The sequence below is a fragment of the Centroberyx affinis genome, unplaced genomic scaffold (genome assembly GCF_046629955.1).
Source record: "Centroberyx affinis isolate AG114_WGS23_722 - 3 ecotype Tasmania unplaced genomic scaffold, CSIRO-AGI_Caff_v1 ptg000210l_1, whole genome shotgun sequence".
Taxonomy (NCBI): Eukaryota; Metazoa; Chordata; class Actinopteri; order Beryciformes; family Berycidae; genus Centroberyx; species Centroberyx affinis.
This window is the reverse complement of record NW_027278902.1, coordinates 286,653-304,310: the sequence shown is the minus strand read 5'-3', so window position 1 is coordinate 304,310 and position 17,658 is coordinate 286,653. Positions and strand designations below refer to the sequence as shown.

Below are 17,658 nucleotides of genomic sequence, written 5' to 3'. Positions count from 1 at the left end.
GTTCATTGCTTTGTTAGGTGCCTGAATGTTTTCTTTTTGGGTTTTTTTTTGGGGGGGGGGGGCAGTTACAAATGATAACATTAAAGTGTATTGTACCAATACATTTTGGTGAAGAAAAACAATGTCTGCCACGAAAAACAATACATGTCACACAGGTAAATACCCTACATGAGTAAAAAACAGAATCTAGTCAGTCTGATAGAGAGTGACACTATGACTGTTAAAAACCCCACACTACAGTGGACAGAATTGAATTCACTGGAATGCCAATTATGTAATGCTTTCCTACCTCTGAATAAGTAGATGATACAACAATGGTGACATATGTATCAAAACAGCCAATGTAGCCATACACCCAATATATACCCTACAAAATGCAGATTCTATTATGATTGTTTGATTTCCGATGTGTTCAAATATGTAATAGTAGTGGTAAAAACGTACTTCATATCCAAAATTGTCTAAACTATACACAGGAAAAACATAACTTGAAAGTTGATGAGACAGCTTGTTCTTCTTGAAACATCAATCTAATTTTGTTTTTCATATGGCGAGTTATTCAGTCACACATTGCAATTTCAGCTGTATTTATCATAGCGTCTGATTTTATTGCAGTACATTTGTTGTACATACATTATGGAGACAGTGAGTTGTGTTCTTTTGGACAGGAAAGCAGGTCTTGAAAATTACCCTCACCCACCTGCGCTCAGACGTTTTGCACAGGCTGCTGCACACCTGTACATCAATGTGGTTGTGGGTTCAAGTTTTCACTTACAAACCACACAGCACATCACGTGGCTAGCTACAGAGCAGGGCAAATGCTTCACACTAACATTAAAGCAGTGGCAAATCTCATCACTACATCAGCACGGGGAGTAGCTGAAACGTCACATGCAAGATTAAATCTCTTAAATCTCTTCTACCTCAGTCCATTTGGCAAGAATACTTAATTTGTAAGTGTGCAACAAAACAAAATATTCTTGAACACAATTGGGAGGAATGGTAGTTATACACTGAAAACAGGAAATCAGTACAATTCCCTCTCATCTTACCCACTTCCCTTACCTGCCTGTTGCAGAGGACAAATGTTTAGCAAACACATGCCTGCAGCAAAGGATGTTTGATTCTCTTATGACAACACATTGCATATTTAGTACATACTTTGTACTCTCATCATGACCTGTGCAAGTGTACCCTCATCATGTACTTATACATTTTAGATTATGTATACTTGTACTATAAATATACATTTACATCATATTTTTACTTTAACATTATTGTGACATTGCATAAAAAAACATTTTGGAAAACAATCAAAACAATAGCTTGTTCAGGGTAGAAAAGTTTATTGGTATAAATATGTCAGGAAATTTGTTTTTAAGACTGCATGTTTTTGACTGTTCTTCAAGCTGCTTTACGACAAGATGAAAATTCATGTTTAAGCAAACCTTGTAACACTGTGTACACAATTACATTTAAAAGTTTTCTGCTGAAAATTGCAATATTGATAATAACATAACACTGAGAGATGTTCTAAGCGTACTGCTTTTGATTTGATTGACAGCTAGCAAACTTGAGAACACTGGTAGTTGAGCATTGTACAGCATTAATGATCTTGTGACATACTTAAGGGTGGACTGGGCCCCAGGACAACCAATACACAAGTATAATAAAATGCTGATAATAAATAACAAAAAACTACTACTAGTGACTACAAACTCCTGAGACAATACTGTCACTTTAATACTGATACCGAGAGTAAACAAAAATTCTCCTGCCTAGGAGACGGTCACCCCACTCCACTCTTCACAAGTAAGCAAACTTATTTAAAAAAAAATAGCAACATGCAAAAATAACAATGAAAGCAACAATGACATTACAATACAAAGGACAAAGTTAAATATAACACTGAACAATGTTTTTTCCATGTGACAGTTTGTTTTTTTTAATATATAGCCAGTCTTAATTCGCGATGATCTGGGATCTGCCAGACTTAGTGCTAGAGAATAAGACAAGAGATATGTATTCATATGTGCTGAGGAGGGGTTGTATGGTTTCTTCCATCTGGCACTGAGGCCTGTGGGGGAAATGTAGTGCTTTCACATAGGCTTTTGTGGCGCACTTAGCAGCCATTGATTTTAGACAGGACCATTGTGTTGTAGGCTTCAAGTGCTTTAAATTTTTCATCTATTCGTAATCAGCACACGTTTAGAAGCCTAGATTTTTTTCAGACTCACTAAAAACAGAATCTTTGCCTCAGGCTTGTTTTATAAAATTGAGCTCATTTGAACACTTCTCATATGCTTTGACAAATTGAGATGATACTGTGCAATATATGTTATCAGAGGATGATATCGGAGGCCAATGGACGTTATGACGGCCTTACAGTTCAAAGACAGTCGGGCTGACTCAGTGGGCTGCTCGTGCTCTGCTGGGCCCCTCTGAAGATGGCTCGCTAGGCGGGGCGTCTTCTGTCTGAGCGGAGGTGGTCTCCGAGCCTGTGTTACTGTCACTGGTGCCCTCCTCCATGGCTCCCTCTGGAACACTCTCCTTGTCCTCCGAAGCCCCCTCCTCGCTGCCTGGGTGAGCCTCCAGCTCCTCTGAGGCCTTCGGCTTCCCTGGATCAATGAAACAAGGAGAAATTACAGCATTAAAAATGGATTGATGCTAAAGAACTTGAAGCCACTGTAGCCACACAAGAAAAGGTTTAGTCAGTGCGCCAAAAAGCACCAAAGCCACCGATGTGTAAGGCTACTGCGGCTCACCTGTGGCATCCATGGGGTTGGTTTCTGTGTCCTCGCCTTCCTTGTTGCTGCTTTCACTGAGAGAATTCTGCTGGGATTTGTTGCCATGCGTTGCACAAATGTGTTTTTCTTCCTCTGCTAAGACACAGGTGGGAGCTTCTCGAGCACTTTGGTCTCCTGCTTCCTTCTCACGCTCAGCCATCCGTTTGCGGGATGCCTCCTCTGCTGCAGCAATCTCTGCAGAAATCTTCTCCATGTCCACCTCCACTTTCATACAGCACAGCTGGGTGGAGGGAGGGATAGTAATGGGGGTTTCAACTTATTGGCGAAGCCACCAGGTAAAAACAATTACAGTGAAAATTATACTTTATTCACTATATGAGGTTTAGTTTCGGCATTAGGTCTCTCACAAGGTTGGTTAGGTTAGGTTAAAGGTTAGGTTTATAATCAACTTTTAGCTGAAAATTATGGTGTGCTCCAGATTTGCAGTTTGACCAGAAAGTAATGACTTATTTTGTGCCACTGATTAACTCTAATGGAGCATAGAGTTCTGTTTCATACACAATTGCACTACAATAGAAATTCACTGCATGCTCAGACTTGAAAATGCTCCTTCTCCATCAGTGGATAGACAGATAGTGGATAGTTTATAAAGCTCTGTAAAGGACAAATAGCGCCGCCTGTTGTATACAGTGGACAATGCATTCAAGAACAGAGAGCTGCATCTCATTTCAGAACAACTGTATTATTGGGGCTACAAATTGTAAATGATGACAGCTATATGTATGCCAGAGCATGTGGATGGAGTTAGCAGCAGATGGTGGCTGTAAGGCAGACCTAGCCTGCCGCACCACCAGAGCTGAACTCTGTACAGTAAACCATGCAAAATGAAGCTTGCGTGCGAGTAAGTGATGACCAAACTCAATGTAAAAGATGCCATACCCTTTTGAGCTCGTTTGTGAAAGACTCTGTGGCTTCAATGAACTTCCTTTTCTTGTCCTGGTGGCGGTCTTCAATCTGAAGCAACTCTGCCTCCAGCTTTCTCTGTGACCCAAGACACACAGGCACCAGTGTTATTACTTTATCAATCAATACAAAACCAAGGTGTCGTATTTCATATGCTGCGATTATGGAAGACCCAGAGACCAGAATTTGGTCATACCTGGTGCACCATCAAAGACTGGACCTGGCGCTTGAGGACCTGCATGCGAGCAGTGGTTACAACTGAGCGCACATCTGGGACTACGCTCTCACTAAGGATCTCACTGATCAAACGGTGGTTGCGCTGGAAACGAGCCGCAGCTGAGTGCTTTATGGAGAATCCATCATCGTAATCTGAAGACATGAAAAAAGCATTTGGCTTTTTGCGGCTGTTTAGGTAATATATTTTCATACACCTGTCAAAAGGCAAACTGTAAATGGATATGTGTTGCGCAGTTTCCATTAACAAGACCATGATTTCAGGATACAAAATTATGCAAATAATGTTGTATTGAGACACTAAAAACATCAGGAGGCTATTGTTCAGTATTTATACAGAGTTAAGTATAGGCCATTATGTCAAAAAACAACCTTAAGCAAAGCAGAGCCCTCATTGTTGTGATGAATGGGACAAGCGGTTAATTATAACCCACTGTATGTGGGCAGAAGGTTCAAGATGTAGGCTACAATTTTCATTCGCCAACAAATGTTAAGCTTTGTTGTAAATGTATACTCTTTTGCTTTATAAATACAAGATGATGGTAAAGTAAATGAACATCCAAATACAGCTCAATCTACAGAGCCTTAAGAGAATATTCAACCCCCTTGACTTTTTCCATTTTGTGGTGCTACAGTCAAATGTCAACATTCTACACAAAATACCCCATAATGACAAGTGAAGAGATTTTTTTGAATTTTTTGCAAATGTATTTAAGATGAAATACAGAAATATCTCATTTAAATAAGTATTCAACCCTCTCAGTTTTCATTCTTCTTTGGAGATTTATTCAAGCTCAGTCATGTTAAATGGGAAGACAGGATTCATGTCTTGGCTTTGGCTGGGCTACTCATGGACTTCCTGCAGCCATTCCAGTGTTGATTTGGCTATACTCCTAAAAGCAATGTGTCGTTTTGAACATGTGTGTGTCTTCTTTGGGACAACACACATTTGTGTTACTTTTCAACACGTTAAGCATATGTAACAGCATATGTTGTGTTAAAATGGATTGTCATTAGCATGTGTTGAAAAGTAACGCAAATGTGTGCTACCCCAAAGAAGACACACATGTTAAAAACGACATTCTTTTTTAGAGTGTGTATGCTTCGTGTCATTGCCCTGTTAGAACATAAACCATTGCACCAATTTAAGGTCTTTGGCACTCTGAAGCAATATGAATGGTGATGACCTGTCATCGGTTTCCACCAAACATAGCACTTTACAGCTGTAGAGTAGATTGTAGTAGCTGTAGATCAGACCACAGAATCATTTACCTCATGTTTACAGTCTTTCACATGTCTTGTGAACTCCAAACACTTACGATTTATGCTTCCTTGAAATTCTGTCTGAATTGTACAGGCAAATTGAAGCAGCATCTCACAGACATTCAAAGAACTAACTCCATTTTGAGTGTCACTGCAAATGGGTTTTATACTTACATTTCAGCTTTTCAATTTTAAGTTTATGGTGTGGCTGAAGTGTACATCAGTGACCAAACAACCTAATTAAATCCATTTTGAATTCAGGCTGTAACACCACAACATGTGAAAAAAGCGAGTTGAATACTTTCTGAAAGCACTGTGTCAGTTTTACCTTTAGTCCACGAATGGGAATTCAATAGTATTTAGTGTCATTACTGTGTGGAACAGACATTTCCGCACAACACTGTCCCTCTATTTTATTTATGTTTCAGGTTATTCGGGTGATCAAGTGGGCACCCCCGATTACAGATGTTTCACTTAAGTAATACCAGGGCACCTCCAGCAGGCTTAACTGGATATTACATCACACCCGCCCCAATTACATTACATTACACCCGCCCTAAGAAAAACCTTCAACCAATAGCTTGTGTTCATTTGCTGGTTAGATTTATTCACCTATTCTCATCCATCAGAAATAACAAACAAGCAGTGTAGCTCTTTAAGTTGTTTTTGATGCTATTAGGAATAGAACAGGAATAGAAATGGTGTAGCTAACAAGAGACGAAGACTGTTTTTAAGACTGTATTTGTTAAAGGTGACCAGAGCCTTTCAACTGGTGTGAACTGATGCTGGTAATGAGCTAAAGGCAATATTAGACTGATGCAACTCTTTAACTAGCTCGGCCCAATCTTTGAATGTGTAACCACCTGGAGGGCTAAATCTTGTTTAATCGTGAACGTACGTGCAGTTTGTTGAGAACATAACCCACCGGGATACTGGCTCTGACATTTTTATGGTCTAGGGTGTTTCTAAATAGCAATGGGTTTTATCTGCAGTTTTCCTGTACATCATTATCTTCTACTGAAACCCAGCCAGACCCCAGACAAGGATCATTTCCTTGAGGTGGGTGTAACTCATATGTCTACTTCTGACTTGTGTGTCTAACGTGTGTGTGTGTGTGTGTGTGTGTGTGTGTGTGTGTGTGTGTGTGTGTGTGTGTGTCAGTCTGTCAGATTATGCATTACGCAAAGCAATGCAATGTCAAGAATACTTTAAGAATACAATTTAAGCAGTACATATTCTGATGTATTTGATGATGCATTTTGCAGCTTAAAAGCAAAATTGGCTTTTCAAAGGTAGCACTACCACAAATGTGGAAGGTTACAGCAGTGTAGGAGGAGGGAATAAGATAATACAGTCTCTGGGTGTGCGGACTGGCAACTCTGTGTGGTCGTGCTACTGTAATTACAGCTCTGTGACAGTGCTCTAAACCTTTGGAGGGTAAGCATTTAGCGGAGGGGCCTTACCATCTGGATCCTCAGCCGGCTGAATGCTCATATAAGGCTCGCCCTTGTCCAGTCTGGACTGCCTCTGTCGGCTCTCCTCCTCTAGAGCTGCCTCAGCACGGCTCTTTGCATTGACGTAGGCCAGGTAGGCCGGGGAGTTGTGATAGGCCTTCATGCTCTCATTATACTCAATCTACGGTGGGAGAGATGATAGGAATGACATGGAAACGGAGAAGGCAAGCAGACGTAACATGTGGGCGCTCAATTCTGTTCAACTACGACAAGATAAGGAAAGAGGTTTACTCAGGATTGTTAGAAAGGAAGGAATGATGACTGGAGGGACCAGCAACTGTTGGAGGCACATCTATTGGTCACCCATCAGAAAACACCATAAACACCCCTTGTAAAACAACCAACCTTCTCTGCTTCGTAGTCATTCAAATAATCCTGTTTCTCCTCATCAGTGAGGTCCCTCCACATGCCACCGATTATCTTCCCAATTTCCCATAGCTTCAGATCAGGATTGGAGGCTTTTACTTGATCCCAAACCTGGTGATGAGAACCAGACATGGGGTGTGGGGTTGGGTTGGGTTGGAGGGGCTATAAATGGTTATCTGTTTGCAGAGAGGTCACAAACCAGAGGAGGCCGTGTGGTTTAAGCTCCATCTCCAAATTGATAAATCCCACTATCTGTTGTGGACTGTCCTAGCTATATATCTTTTTCTGGCCTGGCTTAATATCTAGTTTCACACCTACCTCCATGAACTACTGCTAGAGTCTGAAACATAATTTATAGCTTTATAGCTCAGCGTACTCTGAGCTGATTTAATATCTTAAAAGCAAAGAATCTTTGTCTTGTAATAAAGAACGTGATGGTGCAAAAGAAAGCAATTACACGTCATTCACTTACCTTTCGACTATATCTCATATATGGCATCAATGGCTTATCAGGTGGCTTGGGTGGCTTTGGAATATTTATTCCAGAGGAATTCTGGGAAGGTAAGAAAAGGAGTGTCATCTTAGTGGTGGTTGTTGAGTGATTAGGCAACCATTTAAACACACTCCCACTAAGCTAGGCTGAGAAATAGCTCATAGAACGACAGGCAAGCACACAGCTGAGTAATCTGCCATAAAATTATCCAAAATGATGCATCAGAGTCATTTCTTATCAGTTCAATAAACTTCACTTAATTAATGACAGTTTGAGGCCAAACAAAAGTCAGGAACCCCACAGAGTACAATGGAATAGCACTGACTAGGAAAAAAACCCACAAAAATCTCACTTAAGCTGAGATTTGCCCACTGCGAGACATAATGCCATTATCAGAGTCAGCCAACCACAGCTTGCATGCAGCGACTGAATTACTGCTCAGCAGCCAGAGCCATGCCGAGCAGCGAGTCTGTAATGCCATGGCAACACTGATGGCATGGGTTACTTAGCATGGCTGTCAGCAATGCAGACTTTGAAAGGCAGGTGGTATTTGAATACACACAGATGGACTCTTAGCCAGTCTGCACTGTGATGGAGGCAGCAGAGGGAGTTTGAAATGACACACATCTTCAGAAAGTCTCTGTAATGGAATGAGCAAGGCTAACCATACCGTCCATTCTGCAGCATCTGCTCTTTGGAGAGTGGAAAATGCAAAAATACATCTAATCTCGCTCTTTCTGAACAAAGCAAGGGTCAATCTTGTGAAAAGCTGCAGTGCTATTGATGCTCGCAGAGGCTACTGCAATGTCTTGTCTTGACTGAGCAAGTTTGATTGTTCAGTGTCGTGTGTGAAACCGAACTGGAAGTGAATTGCTACAGATTTTGTTTTGTCCAGCTGTTTCTACCCGTCATTTTCGGTAACCTTGTTTTCTCTATGTTAATATTCATACCGTTACCCGACTGTTGCTGCCTTGGCTCCCTCCCAGTCTGTAGTTGTTGTAGGCCAGATGGCTGTATGGGTTGTACCCCACAAACCCGGTAGTGTTGGGCATTTGCTGATGGAAACAAATTAGACAGAAACACGAATGAGAAATGGCATAAAAGAAGGGGGGGGGGGGGGTGTAAAGCCCAGGAGGAAAATTAAAGAAACCCATGACAGAAGCTGGGAAAATGCAAAATAAAGACACTTGCATTCATGCTGGGGTTATAAGGAAATAATCATTTCAGCAGCAGTGGCATATCCTATTGTGTGAATAACAGGGTATGGATTTAACAAAATGCTGATTTCTTAAATGGCATTCTTTGGTAGGGTATAAACTATGCTAAAGTGAAGTATCCAAATAGACAACATCAGTATTTTGGGATACCTAATTGATATTGGGTGCTACACTAAGTTATACTTACTGTTGTAGGGGCTGGGGGAGGGGGAGGGGCATAGGATGGCCTCTCTGTTGTGGAAAAAAAAGGTCCAAATGAAACATCAGCCTCAGTCCAGTGAAACTATAGGCTATTCCCAATCCTTTGGGGTGAGATCAAACCTTCACTCAATTCAACCCTTAACTATTTGCTAGTGAAGTCTCGTAAAGAAATGCTTTCTTTGTATACATGAAACAAAACCAGCATTGATCTAATTTTGCAAAAAATAGACCTGTATTAGGGAAAGTCAGTATGTTAATGATTGCAATGCACATTTGATGTTACAGTGTATGTGATACCGATTCACTTGGATTTATGGAAAGAGCAGTTTTGATGTATTTGAAAATGTATGGTAACATCAGCTAAAAGGAGCTTAACACAACCGAAGTACACTCAATTCCTTACTTGACATCTTGCAGTGAGGAGTGGATGTCAGTCTATTCCAGTCATTGGCTCTGTAACAAACACATTTTAGTGGAGGACAGCATTGTATAATGTATTGATGAGATGAATGCGGTTGACAGGGTCGTTCAATCACAGGACAAAACAAAGAGATGCCGATGATGAGTGTCAGACAACGCAGCTGGCTAACGTTAGCTAGCAGCTACGTTAGCTCTAGCTTACTAACGTTACTGAAATGAGCACAGACAAGTCGGGAAACACTGCTGGATACAACTGGCTAGCCGTTCAGTGTTAGCACAAGAAATTGCGTTAATTATCATGTTACCGTTAAATTGTTCGCGAGAACATGAAGTGCTAAGGGTGTTATAACAGTTTGAATGCGGTAATTAGTGAATAGCTAACGCTATTATTTTACGGTACGACTGTTGATGGTTTCAGCGTTTACGTTAACTGAGCTCTGCGGTAACGAACGAGCTCTAGCTACCTTGAAGCTAGCAAGTAGTAATGCTAGCTGGTAGTAATATTGTACTGTAATTTGTTTTTTCTGCTTGTCGAACCAGCTAGTTAGCAACAGACATCAGCAAGAAATGCAGTTAAGGCATGTCTAAGCTAAACCGAACTGCAATTATACTGTTATGTCCATAGATTTGCGAACCAAGTTGGCTAGCAAGCTGGCTCATCAGCTTAATTAACGTTAGCTGGTATTAGTACCAGTAGGCTGACGTCTAGCTTGCTAGCTAGCTTAGCTACCTCAATGAAAAGAAAAATGGCATCCCTAAGAAATTATTAGCATGCAACGGGAAGTCAAACCAACATATCTATAAATACATTAAATTCCCATAGACTTTTTTGTGGCTAGCAAGCATGTATTCTAAAGTGATGGCCAGCAAACTCACCCTAAAACCCTTTGTCCCCACCACAGTGAGTGTGTACGTTGTGGCTATATAACAGGGAAGCTAACCACCTAGCTCAGAGAAACAGTCCCCACAATAAACGAATGAAATGGGGTCCACTCATAAGATTCCAATAGAATCTTCCAGAATTGCACCCCCACCCTCTCCTCATTACAGCTGTGCTTTGCCTCGCTGATGGTGTTTGCCCTGAACTGTCACTACTGCAGCCGTCAGCTATTGATATGATAACATAAACATTCATTTTCAATTCATTCTGCCCAAGAATTGTCATTCCAAGAAAAAAAAAATACCGAACATATCATCGTAGCCCACTGCAGGATTGTAAATTTTTAACTGCATAGCCTTATGAGTTATTTATATGTATAGGGTGCAATTGGTGAATTTAAATTGTAACCTATACTTGGCAGCAACATATGTAGCCTGTTTACTACTGAGTTGCATGGAAGCAAAACACTGACCTATATTGCTCCCTTGACTGCAGAATAGCTGACCAATAACACATCAATCAATGTGAATAATGTGTTACAATAATATAGAAGTGGGTGTTGTGGCTCTACAGTGTACACCAATTCTTTTCTACTAGGTATTTTATCTCAAGTCTACAATAGAAAAGGTGATATGATTCATTATGTCACCGTAGCACAGAGTTGCATTGATAATGCTTCACAGGCTAGTAGGCTTTTGAGAAAATCAAGGTTGATCTATTCACTGTTCCCTTGTTGTTAGAACTGAAATACTTTGCATTCTTGTTCACATTGTATGAGAACCGCACATGTCACTAGTTGTAATGGTGTAGTCCCTAATGATAACAATGCAAAGCCTCGAGGATTTAGCCTACATCTCTGCCCATTCAACCTGAGTAGTACTTCTTTTGGATTTGTTAATTGATTGTGTTCATTGTGGCCCCTTTTCTTTCTGTTTACATTGTACACTTGAGAGATTATTCAATTTCTGCTTGACCTGTGTCCTATATAATATGCATTTAGTCACAGTTTGGATTTTGTGGATGTGTTCAGGTGTGATGGTTCATTGTCTCCGTCAACATAGATCCATCAGTCAGAGATAACAGAATTTATCAACTGGACAGAGAGTGGATTCCAGACAAGAAAGGACCTCATTTGTCGTTGGATACCTGTAATGGTGTACATTTGGAGGTGAGGTGGAGGTCACATGCCTCCTGTAAGCTACAGTGCAGGCTTTACACACACAGGGCCTCCCAGGCACAGCTGTGGGATTCTGGATGCCCAGAGGCAGAACAGGGCCTGTGACATTGTGAATCGAGCAGAGGAATACCCGTAAAGCTGTCCTTCCAATGCAGATTCAGACCCAGTTCTTCTTAAGCCCATAGAGCTCTCCAAAATAGACTCAGGCAGTGGAACTAAGCAGACTTGAAAGTTTACTCTGGTGGTGGATGGTGGAGGTATTTATAGAAGCCGCTGCAGTCGGATTATTATGATGTATCATTCCAGAGGTATTCCTTGGACAAATGCCTTGAGTATTATCATTAACTTGTGTGTCTAACCAGTGTTTTTGTTAGGCCCAGCAAAAGGCATGGTAAAGAGTTTTTGATTCAACCTTAAAAACAGCAAGAAACGGCAACATTTTTACAAAACCGTGACATTTTTATTGTGAAGATGCATATCTATATTGGCAGCAAGGGCAAAGATTACTAACATAAACTTTGACATCTGCCTCCTTCATTGTCTTCCATCTGCACATGCATGCTGACTTGGCTGGTTTCATGAATGCATAGGCGCAAATGTTTTGTTTTGTGCCAGGCCTAGAGACAACGGTTGGACCGTTTTACCATTTGATGGAAGCAATAGGGAGATTGAAAAGCTCTAGATCCTAGTTAAATTAGATGTGCATACTAGTATACAGCACATTATGTACACATGCAACTGCAACCTTGTGTTCAAAAGTTTATCTCCTATTTGATTTTGGCACAATATCTATAGATTTTTACAGAAGAAACTTGCATATGCGTTCTGAAATACCCTGTACAGTCTTTATAGCTGCGACCAGCACAGCAAATAGTATAAGGCAGTGATTCTCAACCTTTTTCATATCAAGGACCCCTAATTTAGTCCACATTAGAGCCACAGACCCCCATTCGATGAGATTTTGACTCTCGAACCCAAATCTGACAATATTTTGATTGTTAGATATGATTTTGTCCAGAATCCCATGACTATCTGTATTGTAAGTAGAGAGATAACAGGGAAACTACGATCCAAATAGTTAACTTGTTAACTTCTTGTAAATTAAATAATGCTGAAGTTTAACATTTCATCCATTTGCTGGGGACCCCCTGGAACCCCCTCAAGGACTGCTGGTGGTCCCCGGACCCCACGCTGAGAACCACTGGTATAAGGTACTTGGTCGGTCAGTCCCAAAAACAAACAAACTGATCACTAAGTTTAATTTGGTTGGTAAAACATAGGTTTGCCACACCAGAGATGGCGGGTTCTAATCCCAAGTGAGGCAGTTTAGCACCAAACTGGTTGCAGTTTATCACAAATTACGTGCTGCTGCTTCTTCATTATTAACCATGGCTGAATTTTTAATACAGCGCCACATTTTACACATGACTGGTTGATTTGGAAATCACAGGTTTGGACAGTGTTCTATTCTACCTAATATGGCAATATATAACTATGGCAAGTAAGCAAGTACAGCAGTGAAAACAATCACATACTACTACTACTACTATTACTACTACTAGTACTACTTCTACTAATAATAATAATAACAGTAATAATAACAACAACAATAACATTGTGATTTCTAATGTGTTTTAATTGAATGTATTACAATGTGTACATTTTCATCAAGTAAACATTTACAATGTAACTAATCATTCCATTAGTTGAAACTCCATTTGAGTTCTTTGATCACTTCAGTGTTTGAATATCACGGCCCTGTTCTGGACAAGATGCACAAGACCTTAACAGTTTCAAACCCCCAGTCCATTGTTATGCATGCAAGAGTTACTTCATATCTTCTAACATTAAAATCAACAGATAATGTCAAAGGCAAACAGGAACAGTCTATCTTTCAGAAATGCAATTACAGTACAGTACAGCAAAGTTAGAGATCAAGTAACGTACTAGTCGCATAAATATACAGTTTATGTAGTTGAAGGCCTTTCCAGAATCAAAGCCAAAACCATTTGCCATCTCCCTTGAAGATTAAAACTATTAAACCAAGAAATGTGTTTTGCAACACTGGTTGATGAATGATAAGCTAGCCCTCATTAGAGGCTTTGTTTTGTGCATGCAGTTCACTGAATGAGGAATGGTTGTGGTCTTTGGAAAGATTTTTAGGATATTTGGTTCTTGATATTTTTAAGCTGTAGCAACGATTCTCCCTTTTTGTATTTTGGTGAATAACCTTTGGATAAAACTCTTTATTTGTATTAATTAATGAAACTGTACATCTGATGATAATACACCATCTCCAACATTGGTAAGGTTGATCCTTGGCTTAAATGCTTATATTGAATGCCTCTAGGTAGGTAGTATAATTGGTAACTGATGAACCATAATATGGAATTATAGCTGAGAGCAAAGTGACTAATATTAAGGAGGACAGAATAACTAGACCAATACAGAGACACATTTTATGAATGTATATTTTATAAAAAAAAATAAAATAAAAACATTTTTGTTCAAATTCTGATTAAACATTATTCTTGCAACATTGACATAAATCTCTTTGCTGGGAAGAGATTGCACTTTACAGTAGTTTTTTTTCCTTCCAATTTCTTCATTGAGTTCCATAGCAAAAATAGAAGTGCACTGGAAGTACACCCTCTATGTTTTTGCATGTAGTGATTTTTTTAAACCCCAGGAACTGGAATAAAATACTCCAGAATTAGAGTACACCCAACACCCTAAAGACCCATTAAAATGTATTGAAGAGACCTGACATAAGAAGAACCTGTGCCCCGACAACTTCACTCTGATGGTAAGAGCCAAAGTCTGTCAGATTCATTTTGGGAAGGGCTGGCCCAAATCGGGTGTCCACAATTATCCCTTTAATTGAGTTGAGTTTACAGGGAGAAAGCAATTACTTTTCACACCTGAAGATTACATGTTTGATTACCTTGCACACCAAACAATTGAGAGAAGCACCAAAATTAGTGGATTTGGTTTTCTCTCAGACTATTTATATCTATACATCTATAAACTACTAAAACCTAGAAAAAAGATGAGACCAAATTCAGTATGGAAAATGTGCAAAAATGCAGAAAATCAAACGGGCAAATACCTTTTCATGGCACAGTATGTTATTACTATGTGGAGCTGAATGAACCTCCCTTCAGTGTGTTTTGCTCTACCAGTCATAGTTAAAGCTTAACTTATTTTGAGGTAAAATCAAAGTCTGGAGAGAGTGAAAGCAAAATAAATCAATATGACATTGTGTGACTGAGTGTAGCTGTGAGCCTCTCGCTCCCGTTTCCTGTCTATCTTTCTTTTAATCTGCAACATGTCCGATTCTATTGTACCATGGTCCACACAACTATGATTTATTTAGGAGACCAGTTGCACTATTATGTGAGGGAATGACCGGACACTTTTCCTGGACTTCCTGCACCCTTTCTCCCTCTTCCTTTCGTGAACTCAGACCCAGGCTCTAATTGCCAGTGTGACACCACACCAATAATGACCGTCCATGCAGACAAGATGAATCCTTGCTGTAGTCAATTAGTAACCCCAGTCTCCCAAGGGACAATTAGCTAGAGCAGGCTATCCATTTCTGGTGATGACAAACACAGGCTTTGCTTAAACCTTCCAGTCTATCCTGCATTTATAAGCCACTCCACCATGGAATACAATCAAATTGCTGTAAGAATATTAACAGTCTTGCCTGCAGTATGTAAAATGTTTGATGAGTAGCTAGGTAGCTTACATGGTAATGCACCCTATATTATGTCCTTAAACACAATATAATCAATGGTGTGCTGCCCTAAGGATGATAATGTATAAAACCTGATAACTGGCTTTGCCAAAGTAACAGAGGAAATGAACTGACAACTGCATAATCATTATACTATCTTTGATGCGACACCAGAGTCCTCCAGTCAGAGATTCAGAGCTTCATCATTCAAAGTCGTTACGCTCTGCTTGCATCTTTAAAACATATGCACGCAATTTCACTACACTGGTCAATGAAACAGTCAGCCAGTTAGCTGCAGTGATAGTGCAAAATAATGTGGGAAGTTACGTTTATATTTTATTTTGTCAATAACATTATGAACACACATGGGAAAGTGTAGTCAATAGCCATTACAGATGGTCACACATTCAGGCCATCCTCACACTTGCTGATAATTCCTCCACTTCCTGAAAATCCCAGTCTTCAGTTCCAATCTAAAACAATGGCCAAAAAGTGCAGAGGGCATTTTTTTGTTTTGTTTTGTATTTTGGCACAATCAGTATATAGCACCACCAAACTGCACGATTCTGCCAAGCAGTCTGTTTGGAGAGTAATCCTGTATGTTGAAGCATATTCATACAAACATGAGAGTCACACTGGCATCTTAGCACCAGCTGGAGAAACAAGATTATCCTATCAGCAGTGTACAGCGTTTTTAGCCCAGCTATGCTGCCAGTCCTTCTGGACCAGTATGCTAGAGAGAGCTCATCGTCAAAGAGAGGGGGATGCAGAGAGAGTGAGGGGGTGATGAAACACATCTATTCTGGGCTGTCGAGGCTCTCAGACAGAGCCGTTTCTAGCTTGTTGGGGGCCCTATGCAAAATCTTGTTTGAGCCCCCCCCCCCCCCCCCCCCCCTATTTCAAGCACTCATGAATACACATCAAATCTGCATCGACACAAATGCCATATGCATATAGATCAGACCGAATGCTGCATTTTTCACATAAAAAACTTCTTTTAATTTCAGGAATTTAGTTGCATTTATAAGACATCAAAATCAAAACAAACATGCAAATTGTATATACTGAACAAATAAAATGTTTTTTTGTTGTTTTTTTTCAAAAACAGAATGCTTTGAATAAATTATAAACGTATGAACAAGAATAAATGTAAAATCAAGTACTATAAAATTACACTAGCATCAGGATAAAAGTGCAAATGACAAATAACAATCCAATAATATATAGCCTATATTATGCAAAATAATTTCACAAATCAGACAAGAGGTACTTGCATCTGGTGTTTCTGGGTCTGCTGAGGAAGATGATGATGGACCTGGTGTCCAGAGAAGTCTGGCTGTGCTGAAGCTGGTGCTGTGCTGACAAAGTTTCTAAGTGAATGAAGATATTTTATCATAATTATTACTCATATTGTAATACTGTTGAAATCCAAAACCTGTTTGTTGGTAAAATTACATTAGTGACTAATAACTGGAAGAATAGTGACTAGTCATTAGAAAATAAGCACTAGTGCCTAATTTTAGTGACTAGCGCATTTTAAGGATTAAATATTAAAAAGGCCTGCCATAGTTACTGTAGTTTAAAATTTTCCCCTTAAGTAGCTTTAAAAAATACCTTTTCCATACTGTAGGACAATGTTATACAGGCCTACATATTCTGTATCTGCTTGTTTAAACGCATCATTGAAGTGAGTGAAATATTCAAACCCAAAACGCCATTTTTTTTTATGGCTGCGCCATTACATCAAATGGAAAGATCCTGATGTCTTGTGCATCATTTTTTACATATTTGCCTGTAATCCAGCATGACATATTTGGTATATTTGGAAACCTTGGGATCTTGAGTAGGCTGTGAAAGGTGTGTTTGTAATGATAATCCCGCATGAGGGTCCTGAATCCCCCCTCCCGTTAACAAGCACCGCCATAACTTGTCAACCTGTGGGAAACACTTAATAAATGCGAGCTGGTTGGATGATTATATACATGCCGAATTTACCAGAACACCCTATTTTCATATGCGTTTTTTGCTGATAAGTAATCCAGAAACAATTTGCCAGATGTTTGAATGGACCTTCGCCTACCGTTCTCCCCTCACAGTGCGCAGAGGCGGTAGCCGTGCTGATAATTCTGACCATAAAGCGAGTATGCACATGTGGTCAGATGCGGTTCAATAATACCATGATACCATAGATCATGTTAGCTAGCTCTGAAAACAAAATGCATGTTACTAGGGTTAGCAAGCTAGCTAGGTCTAGATAGCTGGCTCGTATTATAGGTAGTAAACCTATATAGCTAATGTTAGCTATCCAGTGGTTCAGGTAACTTTACACCAATCGCTGACTGGTAGAAATACACTGCCCATAAAAACAGGTTGTACGTTTAATTAATATGTCTTACCTCTGCTCTGCAAGCGTTGTTGTTCCTCCGCTTTCTTCCGTTTTCTTT

The 17,658-nt window shown here is 39.9% G+C and overlaps 1 protein-coding gene across 1 annotated transcript; it reads right to left on the bottom strand.

Annotated features, from left to right (window-relative positions):
* Positions 1 to 1,367: 1,367 nt before the first annotated feature.
* On the bottom strand, positions 1,368 to 9,408 carry smarce1 (SWI/SNF related BAF chromatin remodeling complex subunit E1). Its single transcript, XM_071540271.1, has 10 exons — positions 9,402 to 9,408; positions 8,985 to 9,028; positions 8,537 to 8,635; positions 7,560 to 7,640; positions 7,067 to 7,198; positions 6,671 to 6,842; positions 3,907 to 4,079; positions 3,687 to 3,788; positions 2,766 to 3,027; positions 1,368 to 2,618 (listed from the first exon to the last, which is right to left on the bottom strand). The coding sequence occupies exons 1-10, from the start codon at positions 9,406 to 9,408 to the stop codon at positions 2,410 to 2,412; spliced, it is 1,281 nt and encodes a 426-aa protein (XP_071396372.1). The 3' UTR covers positions 1,368 to 2,409.
* Between the last annotated feature and the right edge of the window lie 8,250 nt (positions 9,409 to 17,658).

What these genes read in the sequence shown, in the direction of transcription:
- smarce1 (XM_071540271.1), bottom strand. An exon ending in ATGACTACGAAGCAGAGAAG is followed by an intron (nt 6,843 to 7,066) that starts GTTGGTTGTTTT and finishes CTCCCACCGTAG; the next exon opens with ATTGAGTATAATGAGAGCAT. An exon ending in GCCGGCTGAGGATCCAGATG is followed by an intron (nt 4,080 to 6,670) that starts GTAAGGCCCCTC and finishes TCATGTCTTCAG; the next exon opens with ATTACGATGATGGATTCTCC.